At 42.4% G+C, this 21,046-nt stretch overlaps 1 protein-coding gene across 2 annotated transcripts; it reads left to right on the top strand.

The window, feature by feature from the left end:
- Nucleotides 1–5,526: 5,526 nt before the first annotated feature.
- Nucleotides 5,527–18,050, top strand: LOC311126590 (programmed cell death protein 10-B). 2 transcript variants are annotated; one of them, XM_084200580.1, is made up of 9 exons: nucleotides 5,527–5,613; nucleotides 6,530–6,717; nucleotides 9,527–9,580; nucleotides 9,740–9,857; nucleotides 10,012–10,138; nucleotides 10,238–10,316; nucleotides 10,960–11,042; nucleotides 15,221–15,302; nucleotides 15,865–18,050. In XM_084200580.1, the coding sequence occupies exons 2-8, from the start codon at nucleotides 6,628–6,630 to the stop codon at nucleotides 15,300–15,302; spliced, it is 633 nt and encodes a 210-aa protein (XP_084056706.1). In that variant the 5' UTR covers nucleotides 5,527–5,613; nucleotides 6,530–6,627; the 3' UTR covers nucleotides 15,865–18,050. The 2 variants fall into 2 exon arrangements, 1 of the variants encoding a protein (XP_084056706.1); XR_014613014.1 differs by lacking the exon at nucleotides 10,960–11,042 and having other exon boundaries at nucleotides 5,529–5,613; nucleotides 15,865–16,558; nucleotides 17,493–18,050.
- The last annotated feature ends 2,996 nt before the right edge of the window (nucleotides 18,051–21,046 follow it).

Below are 21,046 nucleotides of genomic sequence, written 5' to 3'. Positions count from 1 at the left end.
CAGGCTCCCTTGCCACAGTCGGCTCGTCAGGCTCCCATGCCTTAGCCGGCTCGTCAGGCTCCCGTGCCTCAGCCGGTTCGTCAGGCTCCCATGCCTCAGCTGGCTCTACAGGTTCCCGGTTCTAAGCAGAGGCGACCGGCCCCCAGGTCTCAGGAGAAGCGACTTATCCTCCCCTGGCCCTCGGGACCATCCCTTTGGTCGGCGTCATCCTGCGGCTCCTCAGCTGGCTCGACAGGCTTCCGCGCCTCAGCTGGCTCGACAGGTTCCCTCGCCTCGGCTGGCTTGACCGGTTCCCACGCCTCAGCATAAGCGACTGGCTCCCGGGTCTCAGGAGAAGCGACTTATCCAACCCTGGTCCTCGAGACCGTCCCTCTGGTCGGCGTTGGATTGAGCCGCGCGTCGGGGGGGGGGGGGTACTGTCATGGCTACTCCCGCTCCCCCTCTCCGGCGCTCAAGGTCGCCAGTTGACTGTTCATTACGCACACCTGCCACCATCGTTACGAGCACCTGCGCGGTATTATGAGACTCACCTGGACTCCATCACCTTCCTGATTACCTCCTCTATATCTGTCACTCCCTTTGGTTCCTTCCCCAGGCGTTATTGACTCTGTTCCTGTGTGTCATGTCTGTACGCTACTCGTGTTTCTTGTTTTGTTCCATGTTTTATTTATTATTAAATTCACTCCCTGTACTTGCTTCCCGACTCCCAGCGTACATGTTACAGCGTGTTCCAGTTCCTGCCAATATTCAGCAACTAGTTCCTGCCAATATTCATCAACTTGCACAGCCATTGAAGAGGAGCGGGACAACAATCAACAGCCTGATCAACTCTATGCAAAGGAGATGTCGCGCTGCATGAGGCAAATGGTGGTCACACCAGATACTGACTAGTTTTCTGATCCATGCCCCTACCTTTTTTCTTAAGGTATCTGTGACCAACATCCTGTGAAATCCATAGATTAGGGCCTAATGAATTAATTTCAATTGACTGATTTCCTTTTTTGAACTGTAACTCAGTAAAATCTTTTAAATTGTTGCATGTTGCATTTATATTTTTGTTCACTGTAGTTTCTTATTATATTAAACATAATTTCCACCAACCTCCACACACACACACACACACACAACTGAGGTCCACGTCCACCACAGCCCATCCTGTGTGCAAACTAGACAAACCAGTCACCTCCCTACTGCCTCTCAACCACACCCTGACAACATGTGGTCTGACCACACACGCTGTCCTTCACTCACCTTCGCTAACCATGCTCATATGATAATGAGTAACCTCCCTAAAAATGTCTAGGCTGTAGCTCAGTGGGCTAACATAGAGCTTCTTCACACTTACTGCAATTGTCATAAAAATACAGTCGGCTACACATATTACTAAAATGTAAATGTGCGTACTTGCTACATCTCGACCACTACCTCCGGAAGTAGCGCAGGACATTCAACAGTTGCCCCACTTGAAGCAGGGCAGTGTGAACAGAATTGCCTCATTGAGCCAACACTCCTACAGTATAAATTGTAATCTTTTTTGAAACAGCTGAAATGCATAGACATTTTCCTAATATTTGAGACTTGTTTTATTGAACTTTTACCTGAAAAAGCTGTATAAATTGTCGCAGTAGACTAGCTTCCGGTGTGGCTACCCAATGAGCACCGGCTACCCTATTATGCACAGGATCCATAGTGACGAATGAAGTTGTTTTGATAGCTACATTGCTCTACGTGGCTACGGTAGCAGTAACTATGGGTAGCTACCGCAAGAGTTTGGACTTCTGTTAATGTTATGACGAGGGAAGTAGCTAGCTAGCTAGGACACTGGTACAGTGTCCTTTGCCCTGCCCCAGAAGCAGCTAGTTATTTTCCGGTTGTTGACAAACAGTTTTCCATAACAGCTAGCTTCCTTAGCCTTAAGGAAGTCATTCATCACTATTGACCCTGTGCGAATTGGGTAGCATGATAACGGGCTACCCAATTTGCATGTGGTCCATTGTTAGCAAGGATGTAACGTTAACAGAAGTCCAAACTCTTGCGGTAGCTACCCATAGTTGAAGCTAATATAGCCACGTAGAGCAACGTAGCTATCAAAACAACGTCATTCGTCACTACAGGGTTGACGGAACCTTGCTAACAATGGACCCCGTGCATCAGTGGAGGCTGCTGAGGGGAGGACGGCTCATAATAATGGCTGAAACAGAGAGAATGGAATGGCATCAAACCATGTGTTTGATGTATTTGATACCATTCCACCTATTCTGTTCCAGCCATTACCACGAGCCCGTCCTCCCCAATTAAGGTTCCACCAACCTCCTGTGTTGTGTATATTGGGGAGCCTGTGCCAGATAGGAAGTGGAAAATCTGTCTCCCTCCAGCAGGTGGCATTTTTTTGTTGTTTCGCCCACCAAGCAAAGAGGTTTATTTGATCTAATAAAAGTTTCGTAATGCTTAAATTGTTACAAGTGTACTGATATAAGTAGGACACGTGACAACCCGGCAACTTTGAGAAAAAACACTTTATATCGGAGTTGTCTCGAGATGGCTATGCATATCCATGACATGAGGCTAGCAGCATAGCATCTCTCTCCATTGAATACAGGCGGTTGACGTCAACAAGCCTCATTTAAAAATGGATTACAATAATGAGATGTATCCACCAATCCAAAGAAGGTATAGGCGGGAGCCAGACAGCCCCCCATGCCGCTTTGTGGACAACGACTCACATTGTTAGGGCAGAGAGACATGTATCTTGTCAGTATATCCATAATCTTTACCCATGCTCATTGGGTAGCTACACCGGCTGCACTGAATCACTTAAAACTATTCAAGCCCATCCCAACCACCCAAAACATGTAAAATGTAAATCATACAAGTAGTATATGTTTTCTCATTTGTAAGATTGTGTGGTGATTTCACTACCACACAGGTCCTAGAGTGGTGGTGGGGGGGAATTGTTTTCCAGAGTTTTTCCTGATCTGGTAGTAGGCTAACCTAATCAACTCCGGACTAGTTGACCAACTCTGGCGGCAGGTAGAGTAGCGGTTAGAGCGTTGGGACAGTAACCGAAAGGTTGCTTGTTTGAATCCCCGAGCTGGCAAGGTGGAAAAACCTGCTGTTCTGCCCTGGAGCAAGGCAGTTAACCCCCACAACTGTGCTGTGGATGTTGATGAAGGCAGCCCCCTGCACCAGAGGGGTTGGGTTAAATGTGGAAGACACATTTGGGTTGAATGCATTCAGTTGTACAACTGACTAGTTATCTCCCTTCCCTAGTTGTAGTGTATGACATAGTAATAAATCAGCTGCAAAAAAAACGGTTTTATATGGGCTAAAATGGAACCAGATGATTTTTCTAATCAGGTCATATGGTTTAATGGTCTCGCAGTTCTTGTCCTGACAACAACTGTGATTGGACAAAAATGAACAGGGCTGATCTAGCTGTATGCAGGGTTGCATGGTGTAGGCCAGGGATCATCAACTAGATTCAGCTGTGGGACGATTTTTTCTTGAGGGATGGTCAGGGGGCCGGAACGTAATTACAAATAATTTGTAGACTGCAAATTAACCGCAAGAAGCCCAAACAGATATAATATTGGAATAAAACATAACAATTTCAAACCTTGCTTACATTTGTTTATGATCACGTGTCTCTCTATTATTCTTGGAAATACTTGGGAACAGATTTCCCAAATTAAAATCTGATCCAAAAGCTGATTTCCTGGTGTTTTTACAGTTTTTTATATCCAACAATGAAAATATAACCCCAAATAAATATATATATTTTTTTGTTCAGAAAACATGGGGGGCCAAATAAAACCACCCGCCGGGCACCTTCGGCCCACGGGCCGCCAGTTGGGGAATGCTGGTGTAGACCTTTGCATCTGTAATTAAAAAGATACTCATACAGCATGTCATCTCCATTGTGTTGATTGATTAATTCCAGTCAATCATTTTTGGATTAAAAAGGCCTAGGTAGCCTAGCCACTGAAGTGTGAATATACACCAAATCTGATCACATTCACATTGGCTTGAGATAACACAATAATAATATGCCATTTAGCAGACGCTTTTATCCAAAGCGACTTACAGTCATGCGTGCATACATTTTTGTGTATGGGTGGTCCCGGGGATCGAACCCACTACCTTGGCGTTACAAGCGCCGTGCTCTACCAGCTGAGCTACAGAGGACCACGAATCTAGTTAAGTTAGGACATGGGTAGACCTAGTGCATGTGAGTCTCAGATCCATAGATTGCTATGGTATTTCAAGTGGCCTACTTGTGTGACCTGATAGGGCAGTAAACTGGAATGCTGACATGCTGACTGATGTTGTGAAGGGTTAATAGGTTGTATGGAGACTAACCAGGTACCTTCTAGAGACACTGAGACATGTTCAGTCATGTTAAGCCATTCCTTTCCTTTAGTCTAAGGTCAGTTTAGCGCTTTTTCACAGTATGGCTAGATTTGAGTTCAGGACTTGGGAAAGGTTATCTGATCCTAGATCTGTGCTGGAGGGCAGACTGGAAATATAGCACAGTGTAGTCAAAGTCGACCTATGACCGTTGGTAATTAGTTGAAGGGCAGAAGTTGGGAGAAAATACAAAAATAGCCAAACATTTTTGAGTAGGCTAGCAGAGTATGCTATTGAAACCACTGACCAATGGTCTTTTTCAAGTGGCTCAGCAGAGGGAGCAGTGGGGATAGTATCTTCTGTCCAGGACAAAGAGGACTGGATGAGAGAGAAAAGGGAAAGTAAATCAGCAGAAACAGACTGGCTTCCAGAACAGTTCCATTAATCATTTAAAACACATACCCATGTAACACCAGAGGAGCAACCAAGCAACAGACAAACACAAACACACACACACACTCACACACACACACACACACACACACACACACACACACACACACACACACACACACACACACACACAGTAACACAGTGACACACACACATACACACACACACACACACACACACACTGAACAGCCTCTCTATAGCCTCTCATTGGACACAAGTCTTTATGTCGTGCGATCTGATTGGTTTGTTGATCGCTTTGCCTGCCCATTGCTATATTTCTACTGGATAGTGTCCAGTGGCTCCATTTTTAAGCTATTTGACCACATTAAAAGTCCAGCAACACTTGCTATGACTTTGTTTTTGTTCATACTCACTCTAGTGAGTAGATTGGACCATGGTTTTATGGACACACAGTCGATTGTTTTGCCTGTACAGTGCAATATTTGTACCATATAGTGTCCAGTGTTTCCATTTTAAGCAGTTTGACCACAGTAAATGGCCAGCAATGCTCCATATTATTCAGATCCTCATGAAATTACCAAAATTAATTGGACACCTGCTCGTCGAACATCTCATTCCAAAATCATGGGCATAAATATGAACAAATATGAATCATTGTTAATGTTTAGACGATTATTTTTAATATATCATGAATAAATACAGGTTATTGACACTTTTCTACTATTACGTGGGGGACTTTTATTTAGAACGTTTCCAAAATTCCGTGACCCGGAAGTACTTTTTTAGTGTCGCTGACAAGACGCTAATGAAAACAGCGCAGCTAACCAGACAGTTATAAAGGTGAAAAGAAAGGTAACTAGCTGTGGTTAGTTAAGATAACCACAATTTAACCGTTAGACACATCTCTACTGAATGACACAGTGCATTAGCCACATATTTGCGAGTTTCTCAAGCCTCACTAACATGTTAGCTACAGTAGCCTGATACTGATAGGTAATGTAAGTTAGCCATATGCCTAGGTGATTTTCACAGTTAAAGATCCGGCTAAATTCACATATAATCGGCAAACTAGCTAGCTAGTTAGCTACCAAACGTTGGTAACCAAAGTTAGCAAGCATGTATGACAGCTAAGCTAGCTAGCTTGTTAGGAACCGAAAATGTTTACATGGTAACGTTCTTGTGTACAGTAGCTAATCATGTCATAGTAGAAGAGGAAGTTAATAACGCCTTAGGTCTGTCTACGTGACAACATAGACAAAGCGCTCTCAATTCAAAGGGCTTTATTGGCATGGGAAACATATGTTTACATTGCCAAAGCAAGTGAAATGGATAAGAAACAAACGTGAAATAAACAATCAAATGAACAGTAAACATTACTCACAAAAGTTTAAAAGCAATAGAGACATTTCAAATGTCATATTATGGCTATGTACAGTGTTATAACGATGTGCAAATAGTTAAAGTACAAAAGGGAAAATAAATAAACATAAATATGGGTTGTATTTACAATGGTGTTTGTTCTTCACTGGTTGCCCTTGTGGCAACAGGTCACAAATCTCTCTCTCTCTCTCTCTCAATTCAATTTCAATTTCAATTTAAGGGCTTTATTGGCATGGGAAATGTGTGTTAACATTGCCAAAGCAAGTGAAGTAGATAGTAAACAAAAGTGAAATAAACAATAAATATTAACAGTAAACATTACACTCAGAAGTTTCAAAAGAATAAAGACATTTCAAATCTCTCTCTCTCTCTCTCTCTCTCTCTCTAGGCTCTTGTCACTCTGGGAGCTTCTCTGTGTGTGTGAGTGCGTGAAAGAGAGGAAAAAGTGAGTGTGTGTTGCTGCCTATCTCTGCTCCTCCTTGGAGGATGACCATGGAAGAGATGAGGATTGAAACCGAGACAAACTCCATGGTCTCCATGACGCTATACGCTGTCATGTACCCAGTTTTTAACGAGGTAATGTGTGTGAGTGTATTTGTCTAATAGATTCAGGTAAATTTGCCAGTGGCACACCGGGCCAGTGCGACCTGTAAGCTACTAGCCCAAATGAAAAACATATTGATCTCAAAGAATAGTGGATAATGCGTGCATAATTTAAGTATCAGGTGATTTTATCTTTAATTTGCGGGCTGAGCAAGCTAGCCTATAACCTATAATAACCTACCCTCCATACACAAATCATGGGCGGCAGGTAGCTTAGTGGTTAAGAGCGTTGTGCCAGTAACCGAAAGGTCGCTGGTTCTAATCCCCGAGCCGACTAGGTGAAAAATCTGTCGATGTGCCCTTGAGCAAGGCACTTAACCCTAATTGCTCCTGTAAGTCGCTCTGGATAAGAGCGTCTGCTAAATGACTAATTATAATTATATAATTATAATTATAATTATTTATAATTTATAGATGTGCAGCTTGTGCTTAACTTAACGTAGCAGGCTTGGACCAAACACTTCGCAAACTATTCAGATTGGAATGGCAACGCGTGGAAACCATACAATAAAAATAAACTACAAATCAAATGTTATTTGTCAGATGCTTCGTAAACAACAGGTGTAGACTAAAAGTGAAATGCTTACTTACGGGTCCTTTTCCAACAACGCAGAGTTAAAGATGCACTATGCAGAAATCGCATTTCCTGATTGCAAAAATTCTAATAGTTTGCCTAATTTCAGTTTGTGACAAAACAAGCAAGTATAGTGTAGAGAATCATTTTACCATCTAAACCGCTGTGAAATATATTTTCCATAACCAAAAATATTGTCTTTTCAGCTGTTCAAATCAAATTTTATTTGCCACATGCGCCGAATACAACAGGTGTAGACATTACCGTGAAATGCTTACTTACAGCCCTTAACCAACAATGCATTTATCTTTTAATAAAAAAGTAAAATAAAACAACAACAACAACAAAAAAGTGTGGAGAAAAAAAGAGCAGAAGTAAAATAAAATAACAGTAGGGAGGCTATATACAAGGGGGGTACCGGTGCAGTGTTTGAAGGTGGTGTACAAAACCGAAAGTAAGAAGAAGCAAAAACGAAACTTAAGAACGGGAAGCATAGAAATAGCGCCTATAGAATCGATCTACCGCTTCTTAGACTTGCTTTCATGAGAATGACAGATCTATAACACACATTTCTATGTGAATTTGGTCAGGTCACCCAAAAAGTTACATATTGCAGCTTTAAAGATAAAAAAAATATATAGAAATAGTGACACAAGGAATAAATACACTGTGAATAACTAATAACAAAAACGAGTAGAATTACACTAGATGACCAAAAGTATGTGGACACCTGCTCGTCAAACATCTCATTCCAAAATCATGGGTATTAATATGGCATTTAGCAGACGCTTTTATCCAAAGCGACTTACAGTCATGTGCGCATACATTTTTACATATGGGTGGTCCTGGGGATCGAACCCACTACCCTGGCGTTACAAGCACCGTGCTCTACCAATTGAGCTACAGAGGACCACATTAATATGGAGTTGGTCCCCCCTTTGCTGCTATAACATCCTCCACTCTTCTGGAAAGGCTTTCCACTAGATGTTGGAATATTGCTGTGGGGACTTGCTTCCATTCAGCCACAAGAGCATTAGTGAGGTCGGGCACTGATGTTGGGACATTAGGCCTGGCTCGCAGTCGGAGTTCCAATTCATCCCAAAGGTGTTTGATGGGGTTGAGGTCAGGGCTCTGGGCAGCCCAGTCAAGTTCTTCCACACTGATCTCGACAAACCATTTCTGTATGGACCTCGCTTTGTGCACGGAAAGGGCCTTCCCCAAACTGTTGCCACAAAGTTGGAAGTACAGAATCGTCTAGAATGTCATTGTATTCTGTAGCGTTAAGATTTCTCTTCACTGGAACTAAGGGGCCTAGCCCGAACCACGAAAAACAGCCCCAGACCATTATTCCTCCTCCACTAAACTTTAAAGTTGGCACTATGCATTGGGGGAGGTAGTGTTCTCCTTGCATCCGCCAAACCCAGATTTGTCCGTCGGACTGCCAGATGGTGAAGCGTGATTCATCACTCCAGAGAACGCGTTTCCACTGCTACAGAGTCCAATGGCGGCGAGCTTTACACCACTCCAGCCGACACTTGGCATTGCGAATGGTGATCTTAGGCATGTGTGTGGCTGCTCGGCCATGGAAACCCATTTCATGAAGCTCCCGACGAACAGTTATTGTGCTGAAGTTGCTTCCAGAGGCAGTTTGGAACTCGGTAGTGAGTGTTGCAGGCGAGGACAGACAATTTTTCCGCGCTACGTGCTTCAGCACTCGGTGGTCCTGTTCTGTGAGCTTGTGGGGTCTACCACTTCGCGGCTGAGCCGTTGTTGCTCCTAGAGGTTTCCACTTCACAATAACAGCACTTACAGTTGACTGGGGAAGCTCTAGCAGGGCAGAAATTTGACAAACTGACTTGTTGGAAAGGTGGCATCCTATGACGGTGCCACGTTGAAAGTCACTGAGCTCTTCAGTAAGGCCATTCTACTGCCAATGTTTGTCTATGGAGATTTCATGGCGGTGTGCTCAATTTTATACACCTGTCAGCAACGGGTGTGGCTGAAATAGCGGAATCCACTAATTTGAAGGGGTGTCCACATACTTCTGTACATATAGTGTATATAGCCACTGACGTGGATGATTGACTGGCCCGGAGGGTTTCCAAAACCTCCTCGGACCAGCGGGCATTCCTGTAAGTTGACCCCTCGACGAGTGTGTTTGTTCTTGTCAGCAGCCAATAACAATGTGTGTGTGTGTTGGTTTGGCAGCTGGAGAGGATCAACTTGTCAGCTGCCCAGACTCTGAGAGCAGCCTTCATCAAGGTAAGACACACAGGACCCATGACCTCTAACCCCTTACCTCATGAATATATGACCTTTGCTCTTACGTAACCCCTGGGCTCTTTTTGCATCTCAGTAGTCTAAATCAAGGATGGACAGCTTGAATAATCAGCAGATCTAATTGTGTGTTTGTGTTGCTAGGCGGAGAGGGAGAACCCAGGCCTAACTCAGGACATCATAATGAAAATTCTGGAGAAGAAAAACGTTCAGATAAACTACACAGAGTCTCTGCTGCGCATGGCTGCAGATGAGGTGGAAGGTGTGTGTGTATAAAAGTACCAGCACTAAGCATCTGCTTACAAGGGCTTCAGCATGTTTGTAGTTGTTTATTAAATGTACTCCTATGTCCTATCCCCTGTGTGTGTGTGTGTGTGTGTGTGTGTGTGTGTGTGTGTGTTTATTTGTGTGTGTAGAGTTCTTAGTGGACAGGCCAGAGCAGGAGTTTCAGGACCTAAATGAGAAAGCCAGAGCTCTGAAACACATCCTCAGTAAGATACCTGACGAGATCAACGACAGGGTACGCTTCCTACAGACAATTAAGTGAGTACACGCACACAGTATACACTAACACACACACACCTTCATTAGCATTTCCTTGAAATCCTGCTTTTGATTGGTGTTGGTTGTTGGTTTCCATAGAGACATCGCCAGCGCTATAAAGGAGCTCCTGGATACAGTCAATAACGTCTTTAAGAAATACCAATACCAGAACCGTAGGGTAAGACACACACAGGGACGTGCAAGTGGAATATACACTGAGTGGACAAAACATTAGGAACCCCTGCTCTTTCCGTGACATAAACTGACCAGGTGAAAAGCAATGATCCCTTATTGATGTCACTTGTTAAATCCACTTCAATCAGTGTAGATGAATGGGAGGAGACAGGTTAAAGAAGGACATGGATTGTGAATGTGTGCCATTCAGAGGGTGAATTGGCAAGACAAAATATTTACGTGCCTTTAACCTGGGTATGGTAGTAGGTGCCAGGCGCACCGGTTTGAGTGTGTCAAGAACTGCAACGCTGCTGGGTTTTTCACGCTCAACAGTTTTTGTATCAAGAATGGTCCAGCACCCGAAGGACATCCAGTCAACTTGACACAACTGTGGGAAGCATTGGAGTCAACATGGGCCAGCATCCCTGTGGAACACTTTCGACACCTTGTAGAGTCCATGCCCTGACGTATTGAGGCTGTTCTGAGGGCAAAAGGGGTTGCAACTCAATATTAGGAAGGTGTTCCTAATGTTTTATACACTCAGAGTATTTCTTCCTTATCTGTAATGTGATCAATGGCTGCAAGGAGAGCTGATATCATTGTGAAGGCTATGTTCACATCTGTCTGTCTCTTTTCTGTGTGTTCAGGCTCTTGAGCACCAGAAGAAGGAGTTTGTCAAATACTCCAAAAGCTTCAGCGACACCCTCAAAACATACTTCAAAGATGGAAAGTGAGTCGTGTAGAGTAGATTCATAAGGACGCTGAATATATAGATGCAAATCGAAAGCAGTGAATTGTGATTGGGGGATTTTTTCCTTCTTCACAAAACAGAAGTTACTCATCCCATTGCAAAAATACACTGAACAAAAATATAAACGCAACATAAAGTGTTGGTCCCATGTTTCATGAGCTAAAGTAAAAGATCCCAGAAATGTTCCATACGCACAAAAAGCTTATTTCTCTCAAATTTGTTTACATCCCTGTTAGTGAGCATTTCTCCTTTGCCAAGATAATCCATCCATCTGACAGGTGTGGCATATTAATAACCTGATTAAATAGCATGATCATTACACAGGTGCACCTTGTGCTGGGACAAAAAAGGCCACTCTAAAATGTGCAGTTTTGTCACACAACACAATGCCACAGATGTCATGTTTTGAGGGAGCGTGCAATTGGCATGCTGACTGCAGGAATTTCCACCAGAGCTGTTGCCAGAGAATTTAATGATAATTTCTCTACCATAAGCCGCCTCCAATGTCGTTTTAAAGAATTTGGCAGTACGTCCAACCGCAGACCATGTGTAACCACGCCAGCCCATGACCTCCACATCCGGCTTCTTCACCTGCGGGATCGTCTGAGACCAGCCACCCGGACAACTGATGAAACGGTGGGCTTGCACAACCGAATAATTTCTGCACAAACAGAAACTGTCTCAGGGAAGCTCATCTGCGTGCTCGTTGTCCTCCATCAGGGCCTTGATCTGACTGCAGTTTGGCGTCGTAATCGACTTCAGTGGGCAAATGCTTAACTTCGATGGCCACTGGCACGCTGGAGAAGTGTGCTCTTCACGGATGAATCCCAGGTTTCAACTGTACCGGGCAGATGGCAGATGTTGTGTGGGCGAGCGGTTTGCTGATGTCAACGTTGTGAACAGAGTGCCCCATGGTGGCGGTTGGGTTATGGTATGGGCAGGCATAAGCTACGGACAACGAACACAATTGCATTTTATCGATGGCAATTTGAATGCACAGACATACGGTGGCAAGACCTTGGCCCATTGTCATGCCATTCATCTGCCGCTATCACCTCATGTTTCGGCATGATAATGCACGGACCGATGTCACAAGGATCTGTACACAATTCCTGGAAATTGAAAATGGCCTGCATACTCACGAGACATGTCACCCATTGAGCCTGTTTGGGATGCTCAGGAACAACTTGTATGACAGCATGTTCCAGTTCTCGCCAATATCCAGCAACTTTCCACACCCATTGAAGAGGAGTCGGACAACATTCCACAGGCCACAATCAACAGCCTGATCAACTCTATTCGAAGGAGATGTGTTGCGCTGCATGAGGCAAATGGTGGTCACACAGGATACTGACTGGTTTTCTGATCCACACCCCTACCTGTTTTTTTAAGGTATCTGTGACCAACAGATGCATATATCTATTCCCAGTCATGTGAAATCCATAGATTAGGGCCTAATGAATTTATTTCAATTGACTGATTTCCTTATATCAGTGGTCACCAACCTTTTCTGAGTCAAGATCATTTTTGCAGTCAAAAGCAAGCTCAGATTTGTTTTAAACATTACTTAAAATGTAACAACCTAATAAAAACAGTTCTGTAGGAATGAGGTTTGTGCAGTAGGCCTAATACATTATCACAGCATATTGGCGATATGCTTGGCCTGACAATATTGTTCTTCTCAGACCATATTATATTTCAAAACTCAAACTTTGATAACAGAATGGATCAGTTGGTGTAGCACTTGCGAGGCACAGCTGAGCATAAATTGAAATAATTAGCGTTTTTATTTTACTGGACTGATGGTACCTGCGTCTGATGGTCAATGGCGCTTTCAAGACAACTGGGAACTCTGAAAAAAACGAGGTACAATTATGACGTCCATGATATTCAGGTCGGAAATTCTGAGCTCTAGAAAGATACCCGAGTTTCCGATTTGTAATTCCCAGTTCAAAACGATTCTTCCCAGTCGGATCTAGTTTTTTTCAGAGTTCCCTGTTGTTTTGAACACAGCATTAGTCTCAGCGGAGGGAGGGAGAGAGCAGCAGCGGGTCCGCCTCTCACGGTCCATGCTCTCTCCTTCCTTGCCTCAGGTGAGACTGACCAGAGAGAGGGAACACCGTCTTCCACCTGATGGCAAAACCAGTCGCAGCTCATCTGCCTCATGCACAAATTCATGTTGTTCCTATGACCAGAGAAAGTGAAATATTCCTCTATATTAAAATAGACATGACGAGCTGCTAATAACAATAAAAACGCAGGGCTATCGATACACTTGGCTACTAATTCATTGCAGCTGCAGCGCGAGTGGTAGTACAGAGTACGTTTTATGTTTTGTAATAGTGCTGAATAAAAACTTTAACATGAATTCACTCATAAAAACAGCAGCTCTTTGCTGTATTCTTTGACAGTCGCTCTCTGATCATGGTTTTTAAAAGTTATGAAATCTCATGTAGGCTAGTATCAAACTTTGCTGGAAGCTGTAAAGTCCTAACCGACTTGCCAAAACTATAGTTTGTTAACAAGAAATGTGTGGAGTGGTTGAAAAACGAGTTTTAATGACTCCAACCTAAGTGTATGTAAACTTCCGACTTCAACTGTATGTGAGAAAGCTGTTCATTGACTACAACTCAGCGTCCAACACTATAGTGCCCACAAAGCCCATCACTAAGCTAATGATCCTGGGACTAAAAACCTCCCTCTGCAACTGGATCCTGGACTTCCTGACGTGCCACCCCCAGGTGGTAAGGGTAGGCAACAACACATCTGCAACACTGATCCTCAACACTGGGCCCCCTCAGGGGTGCGTGCTTAGTCCCCTCCTGTACTCCCTGTTCACCCACGACTGCGCGGCCAAGCACAACTCCAACACCATCATTAAGTTTGCTGGCGACACAACAGTAGTAGGTCTGATCACCGACAACGATGAGACAGCCTATAGGGAGGAGGTCAGAGACCTGGCAGTGTGGTGCCAGGACAACAACCTCTCCCTCAATGTGAGCAAGACAAAGGAGCTGATCGTGGACTACAGGAAAAGGAGGGCCGAACAGGCCCCCATTAAAATCGACGGGGCTGTAGTGGAGCGGGTCGAGAGTTTCAAGTTCCTTGGTGTCCACATCACCAACAATCTATCATGGTCCAAACATACCAAGACAGTCGTGAAGAGGACACGACAACACCTTTTCCCCCTCAGGAGACTGAAAAGATTTGGCATGTGTCCCCAGATCCTCAAAAAGTTATACAGCTGCACCATCGAGAGCATCCTGACCGGTTGCATCACCACCTGGTATGGCAACTGCTCGGCATCTGACCGTAAGGTGCTACAGAGGGTAGTGCGTACGGCCCAGTACATCACAGGGGCCAAGCTTCCTACCGTCCAGGACCTATATACTAGGCATGTCAGTAGAAGGCCCAAAAAATTGTCAAAGACTCCAGTCACCCAAGTCATAGACTGTTCTCTCTGCTACCGCACAGCAAGTGGTACCGGAGCGCCAAGTCTAGGTCCAAAAGTCTCCTTAACAGCTTCTACCCCCAAGCCATAAGACTGCTGAACAATTAATCAAATGGCCACAAGGACTATTTACATTGACACCTCCCCCCTTTGTTTTTACACTGCTGCTACTCGCTGTTTATTATCTATGCATGGTCACTTTACCCCTACCTACATGTAAAAATTACCTCGACTAACCTGTACCCCTGCACATTGACTCGGTACCGGTACGCCCTGTATATAGCCTCGTTATTATTTTATTGTGTTACTTTTTATTTTATTTTATTTTTTACTTTAGTTTATTTAGTAAATATTTTCTTAACTCTATTTTTTGAACTGCATTGTTGGTTAAGGGTTTGTAAGTAAGCATTTCACCGTAAGGTCTACACCTGTTGTATTCGGCGCATGTGAGAAATAACATTTGATTTGATTTGATTTCTGATTCGATGTTGAGTTTATATTTTGTTCAGTGTGCATTAAATCTATGAATATTAGTAGTGGGAATGTTCTTACTAACTGTTTATTTTACTATGTCCACGAGAAACCAATTATTTAAGCAGGTTTAAAATATCAGGGCTATTTTGAAAAAACTTTTTTGCTGACAGTGTATTTTTGTTTTATTTGCAGTTGTTAAATAATAATATAAATGAACCATCCTTGTTTCCAGGGCGATCAACGTGTTCATCAGTGCGAACAGACTGATCCACCAAACCAACCTCATTCTGCAGACCTTCAAGACCGTCATATAGGTACACTAGTGGTGTGTGTGTGTGTGTGTCAGTGTGAGACATAGAGATAGTTAGAGAGTTGTAGTTGGATATAACCTGTTTTTGCATGGACATTGCCATTGAGAGCTTCCACCATTTTCAAGTCGACAACAGGGTGGCGATCCCTATGGGTTTGGAGGGATCAGCCAATGATCAGAGCAATGACTTCTTCATCAAATTGGGTCACCTGGTTTGTAAATGGCTTTAAACTGTATCACTGCCATCTAGTGTCCACAATAAATGAATGACACACAAGATTTGGTTCAAGACTCCAGCACTGCAGGTGGCGGTAAATCACCATTATAAGGTTTATGCTTTTTTTTAACACAAAATAAGAAGAAGAAAATTGACTACTTCAAAATGTAGATAGCCTCAATGGCACTGCCCGTGCTGTCACAGAAGCCAAAATGGGACAGATACAAAGATTAGATCTCTAACTAACCCTATGGTGTGAGATTGTTTATGATGCTGGTGCTGGTGTCTATGTCCACTGACAGCCTCCTCTCTCCTGTGTTTGTGTCTTTGTCTGCACGTGTGTGTGTAGGGATGCCTTGGAGAGGCCATCCGATCTTCCAACGAAGCAACATTCAAAAAGGCATATGATCGTAGAGCACCTTTTACCAGATTGAAATGTAAAATATAGGCTTGATTTTATCGGACAGTTTTAATTTATACGCCTGAGGTGCGTTCAACAAGGCTGATGTTAGCAGTGAAATACGTAAGCTTTTAAAATGTTAGCTAACGTTAGTGAATGTTTAATGGCGAAAAGCTGAAAAACATTTGAATATGTGATAGCTTTTTTAGTTATCCCTATGTACTGTTTAATTGTTTGAATCAACATTTAACGTTTTGGGACCATCTTGTTGATCGGGCTGTGACAATACCAGTATGACAATATATTTTCCATGGCAAAAATGAAAACATGAAGCAGACAGAACTCTTTGGTCCTTAAAAACCTGCTGTATGTAAAATATTCTGTGCAATATCTTGGAAAATAAATAAAGGTGACAACATAATGATATTTGTTTCCAACATTAGGGCTGTTTTCCTAAAGAGGTTAAATCCGCTTCGTGTTTTGTTTCCTTACCACGATACTAACGAGTATCGTGATACTGGTATCTTCCCGGCCCTACTTGTTGAACGCACACCTGGTCTTGTTAGAAGTAGAGGAGACGAGGTGTTTATCAGACTAATTGCCATTTTTGATAATATATATTAATGTGATTACTTTACATTAGGCTCAAGGTAGAAGTTGCCCCTAACCACATATCTAGGATCAGATTACCTTTCCCCAATATTAATGTTAACTATTACTGGGATGAAGAATATAGTTAGCTCCAAAAGTATTGCATTTTTGTTGTTGTTTTGGCTCTCTACTCCAGCACTTTGGATTTGAAATGATACAATTACTATGAGGTTGAAGTGCAGACTGTCAGCTTTAGTTTGAGGGTATTTTCATCCATACCGGGTGAACCGTTTAGAAATTACAGCACTTTTTGTACATAGTCCCCCCCCATTTTAGGGGACCAAAAGTATTTGATACAAATTCACGTATGTGTAGTAAAAAGTTAAGTATTTGGTCCCATATTCATAGCACACAATGACTACATCAAGCTTGTGACTACATATTTGTTGGATGCATTTGCTGTTTGTTTTGGTTGTGTTTCAGATTATTTTGTGCCCAATAGAAATGAATGGTAAATAATGTATTTTCATTTTGGAGTGACTTCTATTGTAAATAAGAATAGAATGTTTTAATGTACATTAATGTGGATGCTACCATGATTATGGATAATCCTGAATAAATTGTGAATAATGATGTGAGAAAGTTAGACGCACAAATATTATACCCCCCAAATGCTAACCTCCCCTGTTATTGTAATGGTGAGAGGTTAGCATGTTTTAGGGGTTTGATATTTGTGCATTGTAACTTTCTCACTCATCCTTATTCACAATGCATTCAGGATTATCCGTAATCATGGTAGCATCCACATTTATGTAGAAGTGTTTAGAACCATATTCTATTATATGACAGTCTGCACTTTAACCTCATAGTCATTGTATAATTTCAAATCCAAAGTGCTGGAGTACAGAGCCAAAACAAACAACACACAAATTCACTGTCCCAATACTTTTGGAGCTCACTGTATCTGACCCTGTGCCAGTGCTTAGGGGCAACTTCCTCCTACATCTACTATAGCTTCTTAATCATGCTTTCAAAACGGAGACTGCTTTCACTACCTACTGTGTATCTCAAATGTCTCCCTCTCTTAAGAGAAAGCAATATGATGTTCTAACCCTACTGGGTATGTCCTTTCACCTGTCCAATTCTTTACAGATGAGTGCAGAGGGAGGGAAGGGAGCTGTGCGAGGAGAGGAAACCTTGTTAGATTATTGAGATGCACCCCTATTCTACTCTCTATTAGAAGACAGGAAACAACAAAAAACTTCAAGCACAGAGTTGCTGAATCCCAAATAGACTCCTGGACGTGGGGGTAGGAACGGATGGACTAGGGAGGGATCGGTTTGGGATTCAAAAAGTAACATTCCCACACTGTGTGTGTGTAGCTACAGAGAGCATGACTGAGGAGAGAGGAGGGTTTGTAAAAGGAGTCTGTCCCTGATGTTTAAAGATGAAGGGATAGAAACAGCTCCAGGTTGAAGCTGTCTCTGTGTTTAACTGATACTGTTTGTCTGGTGGCAAATGTTCAATAAATCGTTTCCTAATGATGCAGTTTGTTTTTGAAATTGAGTAGTTTTTAGGGAAGATGGGAGAGTGTGGGTGAGTGGAGATGAATTGGTGAGGGTTGGATAGAATGCATAAAAAGGAGTACTTGAGGAAGAGTGGTGAGATGGGTGATTTGGGCAAACGATGACGGGAAGACACACACAGGCTTTAGCCACTTGATGGCAGTGTGGTGCAGCCCTTCCACTGTTTACTCTAAAAACCTCTCATCTCTGATTGAACGCAGACAAGTAGAGATTTCTTTTAAGACTACTGGGATTTACCCCAATGGGATTTTCCATGAATGGAGTACTTAAGATAATATAGTGTTTTATTGTCTGTTTACACAGACATTTGCCTCAGCATAAAAACTAAACTTGTTATGTTTTATGTTCCAGAGGTCTAGTGCTTAGCCCCTAGGCCCTAGCCCCTAACCCCTAGCCCCTAAGCACTTTTGTATATCTGAAAGCATTGTATAGGTGGAACCAGACCTGGGATCAAATACTATTTAAAATATCTCAATTACTTTCACATACATTTCGAAGTAAGTATTCAGATATATTTTTTTTATTTGAAAAGACAAGTAGTTGAATATTGGAAAGCATTTCCTCATTGAAGAACCAACAAATGCCATTCTTCTCCAGATTTCTAGGGTGGTCTTGCTTTTAGTAAACACACTCATTACATGAAAATCTAGTACACTGAAGTACAATTTGAAGTACATGATATTCTAGTATATTTATTGTAAGTATACTAAATAAAAGTTTTGAAGACATGAAAAGAAAGTATACTTTTTGTATGTATACTGAAGTACACTTATTGAGATATGAAAATCAAGTATATGCTCATGAAGTATATTGCAGTACACTTTTCACAACATGAAAATAGAGGATATACTGTATATACTGTAATTTAATGAAAATGATGATGAATATAATAAACTGCATTCATCAATCTGACTTCATTATTATGTGAATAAATGCAACAGGCCCTGTACTTCTCTGGAGGATCTTAGTCAAGGCAGCGACCCTTGCATCACAACTCAGTATGACTATAATGAACGTGTCTATCCTGCACCTTTATGCAATTATTAAGAGGCTTGTTACAAATAGCTAATCCTGGCGACCAATGTTCTAGCATTCATTTATTGAGGCAAGTAGACCAGGGATGTCAAGGTGGAACCGAAGCATAAGCTATGTGTATAGTGTAAATGGGTCTGCCGCTGAAAAACATCCCCACAGCATGATGCTGCCACCACCATGCTTCAACGTAGGGATGGTGTCAGGTTTCATCCAGACGTGACACTTGGCATTCAGGCCAAAGAGTTCAATCTTGTTTCTCATGGTCTGAGAGTCTTTAGGTGCCTTTTGGCAAACTCCAAGCGGTCTGTCATGTGCCTTTTACTGAGGAGTGGTTTTTGCTCTGACATGCACTTTCAACTGCGGGACCTTATATAGACAGGTGTGTGCCTTTCCAAATCATGTCCAACCAATTGAATTTACCACAGGTGGACTCCAATGAAGTTGTAGAAACATCTCAAGGATAATTAATGGAAACAGGATGCACCTGAGCTCACTTTCAAGTCTCATAGCAAAGGGTCTGAATACTTATGTAAATATGGTATTTCTGTTTTGGATTTAGAATACATTTGCAAAAATGTCTAAAAACCTGTTTTCGCTTTGTCATTATGGGATATTGTGTGTAGATTGCTGAGGATTTTTATTTATTTAATCAATTTTAGAATAAGACTGTAACGTAACAAAATGTGGAAAAAGTCAAGGGGTCTGAATACTTTCCGAAGGCACTGTAGGTGGAGTTATGGGCCAATTTGCATGTATTCCCTTTTATTTCTCTAAGTACACATCTGGATCTGCATGAAAATCATTTTTATTTTTGTTTCAACCCATTTTGAAGTGTTGATCCCAAAGTCACACATTGGCCCCATTATTTATAGAAAGACCCTAATAACTACCAATAGACCTACTAAATAGTCAATCAAATAATGACTGTAAAACGTGGAATGCATTTACTCAATTCAACTAATAAGATTTATTAGTGACTAAAGGATTAACACTCAATTACAGTGTACATGAAATACATGTGACATTACAGAATTACACAGAGTAAATGACTATCACCTAAATACAAAATGGCAGTCAAATTCTATGTGACCATTTAGTCACGGTAATTAGGCTTCTCCAAACTCTGATGCTGCTGATGGTCATTAGAAGCCTACCAAACTTGCTAATTGCCTGGTACTCAGAATTCTATTGTCCCTTGTGACGACCCTCCCACTCTGTCTGCCGTATTCTCTCTTTGCTCTTGTTTCCTTATTAGGATGCCGGTGGGCGGAGTTGGGAGGGTCGTCAGCTACATGGGAAACACCTGGGCCGGGTGTGTCCCAGGATAAATGGACCTCTTCCACATTCATTGGGGAGACTCTCTCCAGGCAGATACTTTGATCTTGGTTGTGATATTTTTGAGGCTTTTTTGGGTTGTTTGCTTTGGCACTTTTCAACACTTTTCCATATTACATTTATGCATGCAAACACTCACGTACACTACTGATTACTGATTACACACACCATTGTTATTAGATTTAGTTTACTTTAATTAATAAATATATACTTTGAGTACTCCTTGTCTCCACGTGTCTCCCTTTTGTTACGAACTTGAGCCGGTTCGTGACAAGTGGGGGCTCGTCTGGGATTTTGAACTGGTTGTGTTTGGGAGAACGTGGAGTTAATGTCCAATTCTGTAGGGTTTTTCTTTGTAAATTTTGTTAGTTTGTTTGAGTTTGATAGGCCAGTATTGGTTGCCTTTGGGTTTTGTACTGCGTTGGAGAGAGTACATTGGTTAGTTTCCAGTCCCTGCCCAGCCTGGAAACTCTTGCTCTACTCGCTGTTGGGACATCGGTCTGAGGTGAGTACAATCGGCTGTGTACCTCAGTGGGAGATTGGGTAGGGTAGTGACATTTGCTACCCGGAGCTATAGCTTTTTC

This window comes from Coregonus lavaretus (assembly GCF_964263955.1).
Source record: "Coregonus lavaretus genome assembly, contig: HAP1_SCAFFOLD_575, whole genome shotgun sequence".
Lineage (NCBI taxonomy): Eukaryota > Metazoa > Chordata > Actinopteri > Salmoniformes > Salmonidae > Coregonus > Coregonus lavaretus.
The sequence above is the reverse complement of the archived record's forward strand: the minus strand, read 5'-3'. Positions and strand labels throughout refer to the sequence as shown.